Raw genomic sequence first — 22,273 nt, 5'->3', positions numbered from 1 at the left:
CATCATATCCTGGTTTCCTTATCATGGTACTAATCTTGGGATATCTCCTTTCCAACAAAAAAAGAATTATCAAAATCGGTACATCCAGTAGAAAGTTATGCGGTATAATACAACGTAGGTCGACGAAAAAAGCGTCAAGTAAAAACGCATTATTAGATATAGCTCGAAAAGTAGTTGTTAGATCTCAAATAAATTTAAATGGGACCAATTGGCACACACCACCTTTCGATTAAAAGTAAATTTGTCGAAATCGCTCCACCCAGTCAAAAGTTCTGATGTAACATACATTAAAAAAAAAAAAAAAAAAAAAAAAAAAAAAAAATACAGTCGAATTGAGAACCTCCTCCTTTTTTGGAAGTCGGTTAAAAAGGGAGGATCCTCCGACCAGACGGGTGTTGTGTCTGGTGGGCTAACGCCCCAACGGTTGTTGTCGGGATCTTTGTATATTATACTTAATCACTTTGATAGCGCGATGTAGGATACGTCAGTTTTTCTCTAGTTTGTATGCTGCTAGATAGATGTCGCTATACTATAATATATGTAATGCAGTATTCGACAAATAACCTTCCATCAACGACACTGTCGAACATTGTTGTTTACTGTTCCACACACGAAAAAGTTGCGTTTGACAGTGAAGAAAAAAATTTTCTTTGCGCCTATGATTTTTAATTATTCATATTGGTATTAAGAAATCCAAAATAAACTATTGAAACACACAATTAACATAAAATAACCTCTGAATTAGTGACCGTCATTTTGTTAGTATTGTTATTATATAAGTATTTTATAAGTTTCGTTACAGTAATTGAATTATTACTTTAATAAAACGTCTGTTGAGAATAAATATATTCGGTTCGGCTATTTTATCGTTATATATGATTAATTAAATAATAATTTAGAATTATTGTTGGTTGAAATAGTTATTATTAATCAAAATTATTATTATTATAAAATAATTATTTATTGCCCTGCGAATTGTGAAAGTATTAAAACTTATTGAAAGATTGCTAGTAAATGAAAACTAGATATAATGATATCGTTCACTTGTTTCTTTGTTTTTTATAGAAATCGTTGTAATATCACATTTATTATCTGTCTCTAAATTCAGTTTTCTGTCAAAGTCGAGTTCTGTCAAACCCATGTCAAACCCATGACCCCCACAGAATTTGTAGTTTGTTTGAAGTTAAAAATAAATATATAATACAATTATTTGCTTAAAAACTGCTGATATTTTGTGTAGAAGTCATATATATTTTTCATCATGGAAATAACAAGAAAGAATTTTTCTGAACAAATAGACAACATAACCAAAAATTTGCAACGATCCTGTTTCGTTGGGTTCGATGCGGAATTCACGGCTATTTTGTCCGGAGATGGTTTTAAATATAGGTAAAATTACATTATATTTCACCACTTAATAAAATAATAAACTACTACTATTTATAGTAGTACAAAATGAGTCCTTCCATCCTTTTCCCTTAATTGTTTCAACGCTCCTCTCTGCGAATGTTATGATCAAATATTAAAAAATGCTTTATAAAACCTTTTTGTATCCAGATAAATTAATAAGTATAAATAAATCATCTTATTGCTTCCTAACAAAGGTAGAATTAACAATTAATGATAATATGTACCCTCATGAATATTTCCATAAATTCTGAAACTTTATGACCGAAAAAATTAAAACTGGGCTAAGATCTAGATTAGGTAAAACCGAATTAGAAAAACTGAATTATGGGGTTTTTGGGTGTGGAGGGTGGAGGGTGTAGGGGAATCTATACAAGGTAACACTGTCACACCTCAAAACCCCCATGGTTATGGAGATATCCATGGTTAAAGTTTTGAGTCTGTCCTACCCCTAGAGTGTTTTTTTGTGCCGCGGAGGCGCGGAGGGAGGGCAGCCCTCGCCCGCCGTGCGAAAGCGCGCGAACGAATGCGTAGAGTAGCGGCTGAGGCTGGTCGCCGAAGGCGACCAGCCTCCGCTGCGGAACGGAGCTTGAGTGAGCGAGCTTTCACACGCAAGGGCGGAAGGGCTGCACTTCCCGCAGCGCCGGAGCCAAGCGTTCCTCTAACTTTCGAAATTCTTCTTCTAACCTCAAAACTTTAAGCATGGATATCTCCATAACCATGGGGTTCCGAGGTGTGACAGTGGTACCAGGGGAAGCGTTCCCCACCCTCTCCCCCCCATGCCCCCACAGTCCCGAAATTCGGTTTTACCTAATCTAAAGCTTTACCTAAAACTGTTGCAGTAATTTAATTGGACTTTATTTCAATACATTAATTAATGTTTTTATTACTTGCAGATTATTTGACACCAATAAAGACAGGTATGATCTTACAAAGAATGAAGTCAACAAAATGATAATGACACAAGTCGGTCTAACGATGTTTCAGTATGAGCGAAAATTAGATAACTACATCGCTGTTGGATACACATTCCACTTATGTCCACAAAACCTTGGCGACATTGATCAATCCTTCATATTCCAAGCGTCAACTCTTAAATTTCTATGCAAACATAATTTTGATTTCAATAAGGTATAAGAATCTTAAATTAATAAAAATATTTTAATTTTCAAAGAAGTATAGATAAATTAATTTATTTAAGTATTATTAAAAACAACAGTTTTATCAAATGCCAGTTTTACTAGTTGGTGATAAACGTGTCTAACCTTTTTCATCCAACGAGACCGGCAATCAAACATCCGGCTCACCTGATGGTAAGCAATTATCATAGCTTATAGGCGTCTGCAACAACAGAAGTACCGCAAGCTCATTCCTGACTCTCTCCCTATCCCCTTCAACAGCTCTGGTCACCTCACTCACCACAGGAAAACAACACTGCTTAAGATCAATATTATGTAGCTGTGATCTTCTATAAGTTCGAGGTACTTTCCTAGTCGGGCTGCTTCGTATTTTGAGCAGGTTTTTTTTTATATTGCCGTATCATACCTCAAATAAAACCTTATTCAACATGTATTTTTTACCCTCAAACTCCATCTTATATGTCAAATATTTCTATTTGCAACCTGAGAGTCCACAATTTATACTTTATTTGTTACTACTGTTGATTTATGTCTGGTTGCTACTTTTAAAAAATTGAGTATGAACTTAAAACATAACTTGTTTGAATATTTAATGGTTTTTAAACAAAACTAAAGTTTTTTAAACATAGCAGCCAGCCTTAGGCCTTAATCTATTAGTAACTTGTATATCATGTAGTCTTATTTTAAAATATTACTATAAATAAAAAAATCAATAGTATGTTCTCTTATTTTATAGTTCATATATGAGGGTATCCCATACTTGAGTAGACATGAAGAAAATACTATAAGACAGCAGATACAAAATAAAACATTGAACAGTAATCTAATTCAGAAAATGGAGCTTCAAGATGAGAAACAGCTTCAAAAATACTGCTCCGAGGTTTCAAGGTATGTTAATTACTAAAAACATAGCATTTATAATGAGACAAACTTCCCACTCCCAATCCGACTCTATTAAACTGTGCGCCCGCTGTAAATTGTTTATGGACTTGAAGTCTTGAATCAAGCTCTGTAACACATTTGTGTTTTGGGAAAGATGAGACTATTTTATCCTGGGATTGTCCCAAGACATGCGTTCTAGTAACTCTGAGGTGTTTATAGAGTTCCGATGGCTTCTTTAACTTCATCCCAAAACTGTTTTTATCCCTAAATAGAGTTGAGGGGTCAGCTGAATGTGCAATTCCGCGCCATAACTTCAGTAACTTTATGACTTTTGCATCTAGTTTTGCCAAGAAGGTTCTAACAATGTCATATACAAGGAAAGGCCAAGTCAGACGTTACGTAAGATAATTGTCGTAACAAAACAACATTTTATACGATTCTTCTATTTAATTATTATTTTCATTTAAAGATCTCTTCACATCAGCTAGCAGCAGCAGTATGGTAGCTTACATTGTGACACGAATTTTTTTTTTATAAGATTATACCAGTTTATTGCATAACAAAAAAAATGCATGTTCAGGAAATAATAAAAGTAAAATTTTATTGGCATTATATTGCTGTTTGTTTTCTTTGTAAAGCATAGTTCATATATGCAACAATTTTGTATTTTATATGAAATCACTGGAAGAATTTTAAAAATAATCTGTAACTACTCAAAAAATCTTCCAAAAATTGTAAGCATCAAAGTGAAGATGAAGGCATCTTGAACCAGGTGTATCTGTCACGCATTTTAAGAGACCGACCTACCGTATCTCGATGGATCGACGATCTATGTAAGATTGCCGATGTAGGCTGGATGAGAATTGCGGAAAACCAGAATGTCTGGCGCGAACTTGGGGAGGCCTATGTCCAGTTGTGAACTGCGATAGGCTGAACTGTACTGATCCTGAGAGCATGGGGGCTTATCTTAGAAACTCTCATTGTATTGTAATTTATGCTTCAGCCTGTAATATCCCACTGCTGGACATAGGACTCTTTTCCTATGTAGAAGAAGGATCAAAGCTTAAACCACCATGCTGCTCCAATGTTACCCACATTGGCTTACATCAGTTTATAGTTTAAAATTTTTAATAATTTTGCTTTACCAAATAATAACAACTTCACACTTATTTTTTACAAAATATATTTGTTTAGTAAGTAACAACTGCCTCCTTTTTTTTTATTAAATATAGTATCTTAATTTCAGATGGCTGAACAATGGTGATGGGGATACTCTCTACTTAGATGTTGAAAGTCCAGTATTGCGTTACGTTGTCCACAATGAAATAAGACTGAGATTTCCAGATGTACTTACTACTGATAGCTTAGGTAATAGCAATAAGGTAATTGCTAAATTACTAGCTGCAGCTAGTAGCGTGTAATTCTAACTATTATTTGGAATCAATGACAAGCTTAATATTTATAATTGTGTTTGTTTGCAAACGAAAAAAAAATCCAACTTCAATTACATCGACAAGTAATACAACTCAAATAAACAATGTAAGTTAGAGAAAAAAATAGTCAAGTAAATTCATGCTATCAAAGATTACTTAAAAAGTAGTCATCAGATCTCAATCAAATTTTAATGTAAATACACGACAAGCATTAGCTTTCGATTAAAACTATCAGAATCATCAAAATCGGTATATCCAGTGCAAAGTTATGTGGTAAAATACGACATAGGTCGAAGAAGGAGGCCCTTTTTTGGAAGCCGGCTAAAAATAAATTCAAAACAATAACTTTTAACACACAAAATAACTTGGTTTTTATATTTAGTCTTAAAAGACTATTATATTTCTAATGTTACAAATAATATCCTTGTAATTTTTTTTCAGGTTCTAATATACAGAGATAAAAATGTAGAGGGCGCAAACAGTGCACCAATGGCTACGCTAGAAGAAAATCTAATGAACAATATACTAGGCTTTTCACAAATAATAAACCTACTTGTAGAATATAAAAAACCTATTGTAGGTCATAACCTATTCCTAGATGTTTTACTTTTACATAGTCAATTCATAGGACCCTTGCCAAAGAAATATTCATTGTTTAAGAAAAATGTTAATAGTTTATGGCCTATGATATATGATACAAAACATATTTCTCATGAAATGAACAGAAAACTATCAGTGAGTGAAGTTTGGAAATCAAATTCTCTACAAGAGTAAGGGGTATTATTTATGTTATGATTTTTTTTTCATAATTAAAGTTTATTCAGTTTTGATATATATTTATATTTTTATTTTCAGCCTGTATGAATTTTTTTCAGAGGCCAAATGTAAGAGATTAGAAAAAGGTATTAATTTTATAAAACTTAGCAGTCCGTTTAATGTGAAACAAACTTATCACGAAGCTGGTTGGGACTCTTACTGTGCAGGTGAGCTGTTCTGATTTACATATTTATATAAACATATATATATTTTTCATATTCATTAGATTTTGTTATTCAGCTATGTATACTTCTCATCAATTTCAATGATGGCGCACCCCATTGCGGCAACCCCATAGAGTTAAGTTATGACATATGAGTATTTCTTGGACGACAGATGTTACTATTTATGTATATTAATTATATGCAAAAAAAAGGAGAACTAGTAATGCATTATATAATTAACACAATTTCGTAATGAGAAGCAAAGTTTGTATATAGAACTCAAAGCAGTCTCTCAATTATTATAAATGTACATATTCAATGTAATAATAGGTACATGTTACATAACGTGTGGACTGTGAGAGATTGGTACAGAAAAACGTTGCGGTGCATTATGTAAAGGGGTGGAAAGGTAAAAATATTCAAAATTTGCTTTACGTAATACTTGAATTTCCTTATATACAACTAAGCCGTATGTATAGACACAGGGTTTTACTTATATAATTATTAAAATAATCATTATTTTTTTTGTAGGTTACTGTTTCATACGTTTGGGTCACTGGGCAGCCTGTGAAACTAGTGGCAGTTACAAACCAGTTGGACCTAAGGAAAAACTGGCTGCCTTAGAAGTTTACTGTAATAAAATCAATGTTATTCGGGGAGCAGTACCTTACATGGTAAGTTCAGTTTTTTTTTTTTATACGACTAGGTCGGCAAACATGCGCTCACCTGTTAGTAAATGATTACCGTAGCTTATAGACGCCTGCAACACCAGAAGCATCGCAAACGCGTTGCCGATCCTATCCCCAATTCTCCCAGGAGCTCTGGTCCCCTTACTCACCAACAGGAACAGAACACAACACTGTTTGAAAGCAGTATTTATTCGCTGTGGTCTTCTATAAGGTCGAGGTACTACCACAGTCGGGCTGCTCCATATTTTGAGCAGGAACTTTTCTGATGTGCCAGTGTGCCATATGTGCTAAGTTTAAATAGACAAAGTAAATGTAAGTTTATGTAAATTTAATTAGTGTAATGTATGTTTGTCTTAATATACGAGCTACTCTGGCAAGGTACTTCTTAACTATGTAACGAGAGAGTAAACACGGCTATAATTTACAATTGATAACATTCTACGAGGAAAAGAATTATTTCCAATACACAGGTTCTCTATTTGTATTTGTTATTTAGTAATAATTTTTTAAATTTAAAGTAGCTCGTTTATTAAAACGAAGTAAAAAATTAAAACTAGGCAAAAAAATCCTTTTTTACGCGTAACATGATCGAACATTTTGTATAATACCTACAGTCCTATAATTAATTGTCATTTTATTCAGAAAACAAACAGTACAATAATACAACAAATTAAACAATTATATAGCTAATACAGAAACCAATAAAGTTTCCAATAGTAAACAATTCATAAATGATCCTAAAAGCACACATAATAAGAAATCATCGATAAATTACACACAGAAATGTAAATAATTCAAGCAATATTAAAATCAATAATTAGATAGACAAACACGAATAGGATAAACTTTATTCAATTATCAAAGAAAATATTACTGTCACGTTCTTTCAAACAGTTCCTCACACCCCAAAAATTCAATTATTTAATACATTTAAATTGCGATCTCCTGCTTATAGTTTCGCGACCCACAGATGCAACACGGTTCCTATCAATCCTTGTATAACTCGATACCAAATGACTCAATCTTTTGAGCAATTGTCTTACTTACGTACTTTATGTAAGCGATAACGCGCACGCAAAACGAACGAGCGTGACGCAAAGCGAAGTGACGCGACGTGATACGTCACAGTGAGCTTAATACTCCCGTAACAACACACTTGTAATATAAAGCAATAGTGGGATAGCCTAAAGGTTTAATGATTTATATTTTTGAATCTTTATGCTGTGTGTTACGGCATTAAAGAATATAGCCACCCCATCTCTTCCCGTGTGTGTCGTAAGAGGACTAAGGGATAACACACTTCCGCTACCAACTTGGAACTTTAAAAGCGATGGCGGGATGACCATCAAACTGCTGGCTTTGACATAAACAGGCCGAAGACGGGCAGCAGCGTCTTCGATGCGACAAAGCCAGCCCTGCGGTCACCAACCCGCCTGCCCAGCGTGGTGAGTATGGGTAAAACACATGAGTTCCCGCCATTTTTGGCTCGAACTTGTGAAGGCCTATGTCCAGCAGTGGACTACGAAAGGCTGATGTGATGTGATGATGCATTCCCGCTTTTGCTACTCTTGTAGAAAATCGACTTGTAATTTAATTTTATTTTTTGTTTAAAGAACTTGTAAGAAATAGGTTAAACAATAAAACCGGAATAACATTTTTATAATATTCAAGATCTTAAATACGTTGTCACTAAGATAAATAAAAGTTACCGTAGCCTCCTAAAACAGTTTTATCCATACATATCACATGAATAAAATAAACGAGTTAAATGTAACACTAAATTCATTCTACTATCGGATGTAGCTACTAAAATAGGTGCCTTAATTTGTAATAGTCAGCTGGGGCATGTGTACAAATTTTGTGATGACAATTTTAAAAAAAATGTATACAATTCTTTTGATGTGAAACTTCTTTAAAATCGTTGTGATTTGAAACTCGTTAAAACGAAAAATTCGTCACGATAAAAAAACAAACACATAAATGTAAAGGAGAGAAAGAGATAGAATACATGACTACTCAAAACGCGTACCTTCCAACGGACTACCTTCCTACGACCTTTCAGGAGTTTTAACTTCCGCCGTGTGTGAATTGCACACACACGTTCTTTAACATGAAATAAAAAAAAATTAGTCCGTAATTTTTATATTGAAAAATATCTTACAAACCATGCCGCGACATAGATATAATAATCTTTTTATATTTATCTTGCTTTCTTCGAAGAAAAACATCAAAACGATTATGATTTACAAAAATGAAGCAAAAATGTCAGAACTAAATATATAAATTAATCTTCATGTCATATGCTCCGGTTTTGTGAAAAGTAAAATGACATTTGGGTTTCAGAACGCACCAACTACTTGAAATAACTCAGAATTTTTCCACCTGAAAGCATTATAGAATTAGAATGATTTAAGAGATATCATTTCAGTAAATAAAATAATTTTAACATGTTATCTTTCTTGGGCTTAAAGTATAAATATATCGTATAGTAATAAAGTATTCGTGACGTTTTAATGTATTTCATATCGTATGCAAATACTATATCGTTCACGACATTATTAGCATCGCAATGCAATGTCGATTTTATTTGTAGTTTCGTTAAAAATATTGCAGACTTTCAAATCGTTATATCCCAACACTTGACTCACGGAAAACAAAAAACAAAACATTTTAATTATAAGTTTATTTTACAGTAAAGTTTTAATTGTTTCTTTTACACCAAAAGAAGTGACTATAATCGTATTTGTTCGCAAACGAAAAAAAAACCGACTTCAATTACGTCGAGAAGTAATACAACGTAAGTAGACGAAAAAATAGTCAAGTAAATTTTACTTACTTACTTTACGCATTATCAAAGATTACTCCAAAAGTTATAATCAGATCTCGATGAAATTTAAATGTGACCATATGATAAACATCGGCTTTCGATTAATTTGAAAATCATCAAAATCGGTACACCCAGTAAAATGTTATGCGGATTTTCGAGAGTTTATCTCGATTTCTCTGGGATCCCATCATCAGATCCTGGTTTCCTTATCATGGGACCAACTATGGATATCTCCTTTCAATTAAAAAAAGAACCATAATCAATTCATAAACGACGAAGTTATCCCCAAACATATATATATATATATATATAATATAACTGACTATATCTATCATATATTTCTGACTATATTATATATCAGTTAAAATAGATAATATACGTTTAATGTGTTACTGTAGTATAGGTACATACTTCCGTCTCATAAACGTACGTAGAATATGTGCGTATGTATATAAGTATACTTACTATGTGCGTATACTTTACTATGTGCGTCATAGTCGCTTCAGTCGTCACGCAGCAATAACCAACTATCACTGACTCATTAGTCACACTCCATAAAAATTTACAGATCATTAATGCATGGATCTAAGAGTCGATTCATACTAAAATTACTGTGACGATTTGCTTACGATCCTGCCTCACTGGGGACCAGTTTGACAAGGATAATGAAATTATTATTATAAATATATAAAGTTTAAATATTAAAACAAAGAGGATTCACAAATCATAGTAAACTAGCCATTCTGACGAACTTTGTACCACCTTATTTTTTTTCTTACTCAAATATAATAATTACATATATCAAAATAAAATATAGCCTATCTTTAAAATTGGATAAATAAACACACGATGTGAAAATTAGATTAAAATCGGTTTAGCAGTTTAGGAGTCAATCGCAGACAAACAACGTTCGTACAAACAATATTCGTTTATCTACTCAATATCATCAGCAATATATTTGTTTGACTAACGTATCAGTTTAAACGAACTCCTTATCAAGATTTACATCCAAGTTATGGCGGAATCACTAGAACCTTCTGAAAATGGGGTTGTTAGATATTGTAAGTTTTCAACGATTGTTAAATAACGTCTATAACGAGAGCATAATCCAATATGTGCAGAAGCTTGCTTGACCCGGGGCGAGGTGGCGAATGCTAGCGCGACCCCATCGCGCCCTACCTAGGCGGACGACTGCTCACAAATGGTGGTTTTTTAGTCAGTAGGAGTCTGACATAACCTGGATAACTAACTCTGGATTTTCCCCACGTAAAAAATGGAGCTTGCTTGGCATTCTACTTTATTATTTTGCTGTCGAGTCAAATCTAATAGTTGTTATTGATGTTCACCACGAACTAAACTCTCTCGTAGTTATGACGAAGACGTTCGAATTACGAAGTTTTATAAAGATTTACACATGAGACCCCTGATAAATGAACTAACACTATTAATTATGAAATCTAAATTAAGATAAAATTCTTAACGGCATATGTATCTGATAATCACTTCAGATATTTAATAAAATTTATGAGACCTGCAGATTTTCAAATGGAAGCATGTTCTGGTAAAAAAACCATATGCCATACCATAACCACAGGAAATATAATTAGTATAGTCAAATTATTTCGATGGTAGAGAAGTATTAATTATTTAGCAAAATTATATTTATTATCATTCATATTATATAAGAATAAATTTAATTAGCAAGTGTTATTTTGCTTTACCGTATACTGTTGCTTTGCTTGAGGCGGATACGTAACTTGCCGCTTGACATTTGTGTGCGCGTGTTTTAGGCTCGTTCTACGTTTTAGTAATAAAACGTTTAAAGCGAGAAAGCAAATTACATTAAAATACATTTCAGTAAAAAAAATAAGAAGATATAACACTAAATGTTATGTGGAAATCTGATAAATCGTTTTTAGGGTTCCGTACCTCAAAAGAAAAAACACGGAACCCTTATAGAATCACTTTGTTGTCCGTCTGTCAACACATTTTTCTCAGGAACGCGTGAAGTATACGCATGTAGTATCAATCTAAAATTTATATCAAATACTCAGGTCTACTGTCCCTTGGAGCTGTGAAAAAGTCAAACTTCTAAGCCAACGCAATCAAAAGATACGGCCGTTTATGCTGCAAATTTTCGACACTCGCAAGGGAATCAAAACCTACAGGATACTACTTCTTCCCGCGAGCTCAGAATCTTGAAATTTGGTACGAAGCAACGTCTTATGGCACAGATAAAGGAAAAATTGCGAAAAGCATAAATTTTTAATTAGATCATATAATAATAAAAATGTTTAATAAATTTTGTATGGAACCCTCGGTGCGCGAGTCCGACTCGCACTTGGCCGGTTTTTTATTTTTTAATTCTCTTTTTATCATTTTCAAATTAAATATAATTTTTCTTTTCAGAATCTCGTAAGTGACGATCCGCCAAGCCATCGACCCGCCTTACTTCACATTAAATCCATGAAGGAACGAATGATTGACATCGCAAAGGTAAAGTCTAAACACAACTATAAATTTAAAGCAACCATCTAGATAGACCGAAGTAATTATAATAACGAAAGTTATTTATAATTCTCCCGGGAGCGCTACGGCAACGATAACATAGGGACGTATTGGGCGCCATTGTTACAAAGTCGCCAACCAGGATCATTAAAGCTATATTTACGTATCGGATAGTAAACACCGCGGATTCTCGTAGCCGAAATTAGCGTCCATATGTTAACGGTTATTGTAGTAATAATTGTCACCTCGATTTGAACGGTGATCGTATTCCAGCTTAGAACGTGTTCGATGTTTGAAATGTTTTGAGATGTTCCCGCGACATGGCGCGCGGCCAGCACACACGCACACCCACACACATAACGAGTTAAAACAGATTGATAATGGTCGGGTGTCGCTAGATCTTTATTTTGGCCCTGGGACTTTTTTTAAACATCGAGCTGTTTGATTTTTTTTTTAAAGTAATTTTTCATTCCTCTGTCAAGGTTGATTTAAGGTTAAGATATAAATATAGTTTGGTAGCAATGTCGGTGGTTGTGTATGCGTTAGAGGATTCCAGTTGTTGATAGAGCTAAAAATGGTAGATAATATTCTGTCATAATAAACAATAATGTATTAAAGCAGTGTCAATATTGTTTATACATATGTATGTCAAAATTCTATTTTTGTTTGTTGAAATGAGGTTTTGTATATTGTTAAATATATAATAACTTTTTTTAACCGACTTCCAAAAAAGGAGGAGGTTCTCAATTCGACTGTATTTTTTTTTTTTTTTATGTATGTTACATCAGAACTTTTGACTGGGTGGAGCGGTTTCGACAAATTTTCTTTTAATCGAAAGGTGTTGTGTGCCAATTGGTCCCATTTAAATTTATTTGAGATCTAACAACTACTTTTCGAGCTATATCTAATAATGCGTTTTTACTTGACGCTTTATTCGTCGACCTACGTTGTATTATACCGCATAACTTTCTACTGGATGTACCGATTTTAATAATTCTTTTTTTGTTAGAAATGAGATATCCCAAGTTTAGTACCATGATAAGGAAACTAGGATCTGATGATGGGATCCTAGAGAAATCGAGGGAAACTCTTGAAAATCCGCAATAACTTTTTACTAGGTGTACCGATTTTGATAATTCTTTTTTTTGTTGGAAAGAAGATATTCCTAGTTTAGTACCATGATAAGAAAACCAGGATCTGATGATGGGATCCCAGAGAAATCGAGGGAACTTCTTGAAAATCCGCAATAACTTTTTATTAGGTGTACCGATTTTAATGATTTTTAATTTAATCGAAAGCCGATGTTTATCATGTGGTCACATTTAAATTTCATCGAGATCTGATAACTACTTTTTGAGTAATCTTTGATAATGCGTTGTTACTTGACTATTTTTTCGTCGATCTACGTTGTAACTCGTCGATGTAATTGAAGTCGGTTTTTTTTTCGTTTGCGAGCAAACACAATTATTATTAACAATTAGCAGATGAATCCTAGATTACTTATTAGATATAAATAATAAAAACATACGGAAGAAGAACTGGCCTATGTCCGGTAGTGGACTACAATAAATAGGCTGCTGCGATACGGGAGAAGAATTTGTTTTTTTTTTTTAATGATAAACGCCACTAATAACTTAATCAAGTGAAATGAAATTCTGTGTCGCTGTAAAGAAACTTACACGACACAAATACAAATACCCACACCACGACATATCTATCTGAACTATAGAAGACCTATTTGGAGGTCATGACCACAGTTGGAGCATTGTATATAAATGTACTCACTTATATTTGACGCATATACCAACAAAATTTCAGTATCTTGTATTTAACAATGAAAAAAGTTATTATATTTTCCGGTTATGGAAAATTTGGTCTCCTGAAAAATTGATCCCACATTGAGAATATAAAAAGAATGCAATAATGTTTCGTCAAGAATCATTATTGATTTATTTTTAGATACAGCAGTGTCTTGCAAAGACTAATAATTATATATTTCTCCTTTAATTTATTGATTCTACTTTTTATGCTTGAGACTATAATACTAATGAGATTTTATATATATACTTTTTTTATTATTTTTTTTTTATAAAGATATCATCTGTGATCGAAAGCCCCGGCTCCGTGGACATCAAACGCTACGGCAATCGAACGGCTATTATAGCGGCAGGAACGCGTATTACGTAAGTATATAAATGTATTACGGGCAACAATGTAATCTAATGATAAAACTATATGGAACTGTTTGTTTTTTATGTATTTACTTTATTTTATTCTAACTAAAAAAGTTATTTTTTTTTTCTTTCGGAACTAGGCTGTTATCTAGGCTATAAAACATTAAGTAGATTTTACTTTCTGTATTGTAAAATTCAGTTGAAAAAGATACATATCGCGCATTTTTCAGCATATAACATATGTATGTTTCTGTATTGTATTGATAACTTAATTATTTTGACATCTTATTTAACTACTAGATTACATGTCTATAATTTCTGAAGTGATGAAAGAGTTTGAACTATTTACGGTACCATCTTTAAACCATATCCTTTTCAACGAAAACATAAAATTATAATAATTAATTTTCACTTTCGCCCCCTCTTCAAAAGTAAGCAGTGCCCAACTTGCAATATTAACTCAAATAATGAATATTTCAATTTAAAATTCAATAATAAGTTTTAGCGCAATACGCGCCTATAGTGCGCGCCACAGTGGTAGACAGAAAGTCAAACAATAATCAATAAATATATGCATATATGCTTCTGTTTAAATTATAGCGTATTACAGTTTTATTTAGTAATAAAGTTACAATACAGTTTTATTAAGAAGTATTTTTGCTATAAAACATCTCAATTATTATTAAGTTTATGTTTTAACATTCATTTTTTAGATACAAGCAAAGCTAAAAATGTCCGTTTAAATTTTTTGTCTATCATGTATGGCGACAATGTAAAAATAGCTTCTGTATCATAACTTTAAAACGTGACGAGATAGCACGAGTAGTTGGCGTGTGTCGTTTGAGTGAAATAATTTAAGACGAGTAAAATTTTTTTACATGTCTTAAATTATTTTGTAGTTTTATGCGTTCGCTCTCCACCGCACACACCGATCTCCTTCGTGTATTCTCTTTCATATGTAATATTGACGAAATAGTCTGTGCTATCTTTGCACTATTGAAACTAAAATTAAATAATTTATTTATACAAATAGAAGCAGAAAAATGTATTGTCCACTTAATGGTAGCTGTTTTGTGGCCTATGGGTGCCTGCAACATCAGAAGCATCGCAAGCGTGATGCTCTTACCCCCAACCGACCCCAGGAGCTCTGGCAATCTTACTCAACACTACTTAAGTAATACAACAATACTTGAGACCAATGCTATGATTTTTTTTTAATCATAACATAAGAAAACATTAATAGTATTTAGCAAACACTAGCTATAACCCTTGGCATCACTAGCGTTTTTGCCGTCATCATCTATATAATAATAACTTTTGATAGAGTAAACAAATATAAATAATTAATATTAAAGTTATTGAAGAATACGCATGATAATTATGTCGCTTGAAATTTTTAATACATACTTACTGCACAGTACTTTAAGAAAAATGCGTTTTCACTCAAACAGATCTACATTTCCTTTACTAAACCCTATAATTTTTAACAACACAACACAAATAACGTATGATAAGTATTTGTATGGTACTGGTTATTAATATTATTTAAACTTTTAGGGCAGATAAAATATTGAAGCAATTCAAACACGACCGAGACTACAGAATAGCGCCGTACAGTTTTGTCAAACATTCTCCCATTGGCCGCGCCGCGATTTGGTAAGTTAGGGTAAATTTATTTTTATAACTAGAAAACAAGTAGGGACGCACTCATAGCGAATGAAATCGACGGGATTTTTAAATTAAACAATATATAACACAACGATTCTATGCTATATACATAATAATTGTGTTTGCAGGCAAACGAAGAAAAACCGCCTTCAATTAAATTGACAAGTAATACAACGTAGGTACACAAAAAAATTGTCGAGTAAATACGCATTATCAAAGAATACTCCAAAAGTTGTAATCAAATCTCGACGAAATTTAAATGTGACCACATGATAAACATCGGCTTTCGATTAAATCAAAAATCATTAAAATCGGTACACCCAGTAAAAAGTTATGCGGCTTTTCGAGAATTTCCCTCGATTTCTCTGGGATCCCATCATTAGATCCTGGTTTCCTTATCATGGTACCAAACTAGGGATATCTCCTTTCCAACAAAATAGTAATTATCAAAATCGGTTCATAAACGACGGAGTTATCCCCGAACATACATAAAATATATACATATATACGGTCTAATTGAGTAACCTCCTCCTTTTTTGAACTCGGTTAAAAAAACAGTCTAGAAACAGGATCTAAAAGCGCAAGACAGTTTTTTTACTTTTGCAATATGGTTTTAGATGGCTGTTATGTGTTTCATTAACTCAGTTACACTAGAACAGCCGAACGGGTTAGGATAAACCTATAAAATACAAAATAGTTGTACTGGGTGGTGTCCCGTATTACTGGGTACCCCGAAATAAACCTATGGAAATCTAGAATAATAGATATGTTACATTTTATCCTAAATTTCCCAAACAAAGTTCACGGATATGCAGCTAGTATTAAATAAGTTTCCAATACGGGTGGACATAAATTTTACCTTACCGTCGATTATTAAAAGCTAGCTTAGAGCGTTATCAGAAATAATTCGATGCACGTGTTTTGTAAATGAAAACAAGACAAAGGCCAGTGTAAATATATTTAGCATTCGCAGCATTAATAAGGAATGTAATAATTTTTCTTAATTGTAAGTGTTCGTTTTAAAGAATTTTAAATTGAATCTATTATTTCAGGAGCAGTGCCATTATCACCGGTAGTTTATTACTTTATTTCTTACATCGGAAAGTGAATAAATAAAATTTTGTACATTTTCTTAAAACATTTATGTAAACTAGTCCTTAAGACTTAATAAAAATATTGTCTTTTATTATACAAATCTAAAGGTATTTTATTTATTATATATATTATTCATTTGTATTTTTTTTTTTATAATAAAATAAATATAATTTTACTTTGTTATAAACGTGTACCAAACGAGTAAATTCATGTATTTAAATTAAAATCTTGTATAACAAAATACAAATATATTGAGGCTAGCCGCTAGAGAATATCTTATCTCTATCTTTTCTATGCTTTAGTTTTATCTTACATTCGTTGACACTATTGTCTTCCTTTTTAATTGCCTCGGTTTGTAAAAACTTATGTATTTCTTTATATTTATATCCTAAGACTATTTATATCGATGTACGTTTTAAATAAATCACTTGTCTACCTCAAATGTCTTTTGTTTTTGTAAATTAATATATACTATCGATACAGATACTTATCGTACAAGTATAGGTAAATAATACAGCTTTAAAATATCAGTCCTATTAAAGATTTGTCGTCAATAGTATATTTATTATTGCACTTCCTTGGAAATGGTCAATTAACGTGACATATCAATTTCGGCATATCTACTTGAATGTAATTATGAAGGTTTATGGGGTAAAAACGCAGGAGACCTTTAGTGTATTTATAGCGTAACTCATTTTAAAATAATTTATCGTCAGTATCAACAACTGCAACAATAGAATCTATCCCCACTGGTAAATTGAAACGATCATGAAACGAAATCCAGGGCTGTTTATACATCTTCTTGGACACACAAACATTTGACAGACATAACATACGTTGCCGCCAAACGTTTCGTTTATTTATGACAAACACTTTTAAACGATTCGCCCATTTCATACAATGCTTAGACAAAGTTTATAGAGGTTTTTTTTCACAACATGTTTTGATTTGTTGAAACGTTCTGAAGTAAACCATTTCCCTCATGATAATGGATATCTGGTAAATGCAAGAGCTAAGAGATGAAATGATAGATGTGTTGCTTTGAAACTGGTATAAACAATTTCAGGTTTATTTTAATTTATAAATGTTTTAAGTAGTTTTTTTTTAAGAAACAACTTCAATCTTTCGTCTACATTTTAATAAAATAAACCTCAATCAGATAAGATGAATTTTAAAAAAATCCTGGATTTTAATATATTTTAATTTCGTCGAAAAATAGTGAAATTAAAACAACAAAAACGAGAAACACAAAAACTGACAAGTGTTATTGACCAAACCAAGATTAGTTGTAATAATATATTGTAGAAAAGTTTATACCGATGATCGGTTTTATTTTTCAGTTTTTGGTCTAGTCATTTGTCTTAGTAGGTCTCCCCACGTGCCTCGGAGGCGCACATTCCAAGGAGCTCTGGCTACCTTACTAACTACACGAACACGATTCTACTTGAGAATAGTATTTTTTGATTGTATCTATGCATGTTCTGTTTGTTTTCATCATCGTGTTCTTTTGGGTTAAAGTACTTCCTCAGTAGACCTGCTTTATTATTAGATTTTGGGCAAGATATTTCCTACTGTGCCCCAGCTCATAAAAAAATATTAAATCATAACGTAACTAACTTAAGGTATATACTACCACTACTAGGTGTATACCTATACCTAGTGGTTATAAAATAAAACAAAATTTTTTCTTTAGTGAATATTGAAAACATTAGTAATATCGAGAGAGATTTTAACAGGATTTTCAAATTTCCTACTATTTTTGTTTATTGGCGCTTCAATTTTTGAAATTATTGAAAAATAGAATCAAATTTGACGGAACAATTGTATTGCTATTCGCCACCGCTGACAAGACACAATGGGGTCTGTAATATTACTGTAGAGCTTGTGTTTTTTACACTATTTATTATGCAAATCATCAATCTATTAATGAAATAAATATTTTTTTATTAAATTAATCATTAATCTTTTTCTTTAAATATTGTAATTGAAAATAAAAACCAGCACTTTTGTGGAGATCTATGAGTTGATAATACAACATATATCATTCAAAAACGAATTAAAGGCAGGAAATACAAGCACAACTCAATTAGCAAAGCTTTAATGCAAAGTGTAAATAATCGTAAATCGCGTGCGTCCAAACGTTTGCTCTTAATTCCGCTGCATCCATTGACATGTTTTCAGTTATTGAACAAGATTTACTCGACAAAATGATTACATTTCGACGTCTGATGTGTCCAATATTAAAAGCTTTCATTATATTTTTATAGATAAAAATTAAAAAGAAAACAATATGTGTAGTATCTTAGAAATTATTGACGATTAAAACCGATTACTATCACAAGAGCTATTTATAAAATAATTTTTAACAAAAAAAAACCGACTTCAAAAAGGAAACTAAAAAGTGAAAAATAAATTTACTTAGTACAAAGTAATTCGTATTTTGATTTAGTTAATCAGAAATGATTAAATAAATATTTTATAATTTTGAAGTCGGTGCCAAGTAAAACAATAACTACTCTAGTATCTACTCATAAGTTGTATTCAGTTTTCTTTCATAATTTGTTTCATTGACTGGGTAGACCTAACAAGGATGCTTTTTCTCTTATATCGGGGGTTCGGAAACATACACAATACACAAGCACAAACACCCAGATCATGACAAACATCTATATGGCCAATACAAATGTCTGTCGTGCGCGGGGATTGAGCCCACTAACGCCAGCGCAACAGCCGGTGCTGTGACCGCTGCGCTAACGCGTCAACATACTATGAGTAAAGTTCGCTATCAGGTCTACGTAATAACAACCGGGACTGACAGCCTAGCGTGTTCTCCGAGGCTAGGTTGGGAGAACCACAAGGATTAACAACTAGACCAAAAATAAATATTTATATAAACACAAATATCCACTCCGAGCTGGAATAGAACCCGCGACCATCGGTGTTTAGGCGCCGCCGATACGGCACATGCACCATTATATCAAAGCGGTCCTCAAACAGCAAAAGGTAACTGCTGTAAATCGTTGAGAAATTCCCTCGAGTGTTTATGGGCTCCATCATCAAACCTGGTCCTGCGACACAGATGATTACACAGCAGGTAATTGCTATAAATCGTTGAAAAGTTCCCTCGACTATCTTTCGTCTCCATCGTCAGACTTTAATGGCACTTGTAACTCATATAGGTGCAAAGTTCTCATCAATAGAAACGAATTAAGTTCAAACAGCAGGTAATTGCTATAAGTCGTTGAAGAGTACCCTCGACTATCTTTCGTCTCCATCATCAGACTGAAATGGCACTTATAACTCATACAGGTGCAAAGTTCTCATCAATAGAAACGAATTAAGTTCAAAAAGCAGGTAATTGCTAAAAATTGTTGAAGAGTTTCCTCGACTATCTTTCTTCTCCATCATCAGATCGACTTCAGACCTTTATTAAATAGTAGTGCTTTATAGTACTTAATGAAAACATGATTAAATTTACTAGTCACCTTTACGATTTTTGAAAGTTGCCCTCGATTTCTCTGGGATCCCATCATCAGATCCTGGTTTCCTTATCATGGTACCAAACTATGAATATCTCCTTTCCAACAAAAAAAGAATTATCAAAATCGGTTCATAAACGAAGAAGTTATCGCCGAACATACATAAAAAAAAATATATATATATACGGTCGAATTGAGTAACCTACTCCTTTTTTTGAAGTCGGTTAAAAACGGTACATTACATACGATCAGAAACAACAATTCAATTTAATGATTTCAAATGCTAGACAAAATATATAAAAAATTAACGTAGGTGTAAAAAATAACAGTAAAGGAGTAATTACACTGGTCAACAAAAAAATAAGTTTTGAAAGTAACATGAAAACTTTTATCTAGTTATGTTTAGGACAAGGATAAGGATACTAGAAATAAAATTAAAATGCTTTAAATACGAATAGTTTTTTTGCAATACCATTTGATAACAATTTAGAAATTTTTAATTTTTATCAAGAAAAAAAGTTATTTCGATTTATTGCAACATTATTATGAATTTATTTTTATGATTTTCGTCTGTATTTTGCTTCAGGAACGTCTCGTTTTAATATCCAACAGCAATTCGCTAACATACGTGGGCTCCATTTGCTCTGATATCGTTTTTTATGGTAGAAATGTCTAGATAGAACCCTTCACTGTGTTCATCGCTGACGGCGCCCAAAATTTTTAGGAAATAAGTCTAAATGTGAACGAAGAAAATGTATTTTCAACGACATATTACAGCCCAAAGCCTTATAAGTAGGTAAAAGCTCCGCGATATTACAAGTATAGTCACTTGATCTGTAATTTCATTAAAGATTCCCAAGCTGATTTTTCTAAATTACTTAGTTTTTTTTTCAAATATATCAATCATATCCTTGTGATAGAAGATGTTGGCTCATTAGATAAAGACAAGGAAGCTTCTTGAAAATCAGGATCCAATGTCTCTTTTTCGATTTCTGACGTAACGGCCAGATCGCTAGTTTGAGGTGATTCTGGTACCGGTAGATCTTCATTATGAAGAATCGGTCTTTTAGCTGATGGTAGGTCAGGATCCTTGATTTTACTTTTTGTTAAAATTGTAAAAAAGGTATTAACCTTTTGTAAGACAAAAATAACAATCAGATGAGTGGTTCGTTGGTTCCGTCCAAATCATAGGGATTGCAAAAGGCATAGATTGAGATCTTTTCGCTCATCCAGTGAGAAGTGCCACACATGTAACACAAGAGATGTGTGGAACCCACACTTTGTCTTGTTGTCCGATAGCAAAGCCAAAATACTGTTCATATTAACTTAGTTACTAATGGTGCCAAATTCCTTCGCTGAGTTTTGAAAGTAATGTCATCCATCACAAATGTAACAAAACTTGTCAGGATCATTTTTACACTTTCTTAACATTATTTAAGAAGCACTTAACTCTAAAAAGAGAACAAAATACTGTGCTCTTCAAATAAACAAATTTTCTGAATGCGAAAGTGAAACAATAACGGTTAATTTTTAATTTTGTAGATAGTAGCTGTAACACGAAAACTAGATCTGATGGAATCAAAATAAATATGGTAATAAAATGAGAATAGGTAGGTAATTTAAAATTAGCTAGCACCTTTCTTGTTACAAAATTTTGTTAACCAGTGTTATTTAGGAACGTTTAAATAATAATTACTTTGAAAGTCCTAATAACATAATGTGTTACGAAATTAATAGAGGAAACCGATGCTATGATTATATCATAAATGGGTTAATTAAAGGTACCTTTTGCTGTAAAGTAACAAAGGATTAAGTCGTTAAAATGATATAATTTAACCGAAAAGTTGATGACCGGTCATTTGTTTATTACTCCGTCGTTATAAAATGGTGACTACGATTTTCTTTAATTACCCTTTAAACTATCAACATTACGAGCAATTTTCACATTAAATATTTTATGTATCAATCCAACGTGACGCGTGGCCACACGAC

At 32.6% G+C, this 22,273-nt stretch overlaps 1 protein-coding gene across 2 annotated transcripts; it reads left to right on the top strand.

The window, feature by feature from the left end:
- Nucleotides 1-1,112: 1,112 nt before the first annotated feature.
- LOC123653442 (pre-piRNA 3'-exonuclease trimmer-like) lies at nt 1,113-17,244 on the top strand. 2 transcript variants are annotated; one of them, XM_045589441.1, is made up of 11 exons: nt 1,113-1,389; nt 2,304-2,538; nt 3,283-3,434; nt 4,675-4,810; nt 5,303-5,631; nt 5,717-5,844; nt 6,373-6,515; nt 11,767-11,853; nt 13,960-14,048; nt 15,597-15,695; nt 16,760-17,244. In XM_045589441.1, the coding sequence occupies exons 1-11, from the start codon at nt 1,262-1,264 to the stop codon at nt 16,821-16,823; spliced, it is 1,590 nt and encodes a 529-aa protein (XP_045445397.1). In that variant the 5' UTR covers nt 1,113-1,261; the 3' UTR covers nt 16,824-17,244. The 2 variants fall into 2 exon arrangements, 1 of the variants encoding a protein (XP_045445397.1); XR_006743099.1 differs by lacking the exons at nt 1,113-1,389; nt 2,304-2,538; nt 3,283-3,434; ... (5 more) ...; nt 15,597-15,695; nt 16,760-17,244 and adding an exon at nt 12,226-12,442 and having other exon boundaries at nt 13,960-14,118.
- Nucleotides 17,245-22,273: the final 5,029 nt, after the last annotated feature.

Source organism: Melitaea cinxia, chromosome 5 (assembly GCF_905220565.1).
Source record: "Melitaea cinxia chromosome 5, ilMelCinx1.1, whole genome shotgun sequence".
NCBI lineage: Eukaryota > Metazoa > Arthropoda > Insecta > Lepidoptera > Nymphalidae > Melitaea > Melitaea cinxia.
Note: the sequence above shows the minus strand (reverse complement) of the source record. Positions and strands in the feature narration are given on the sequence as shown.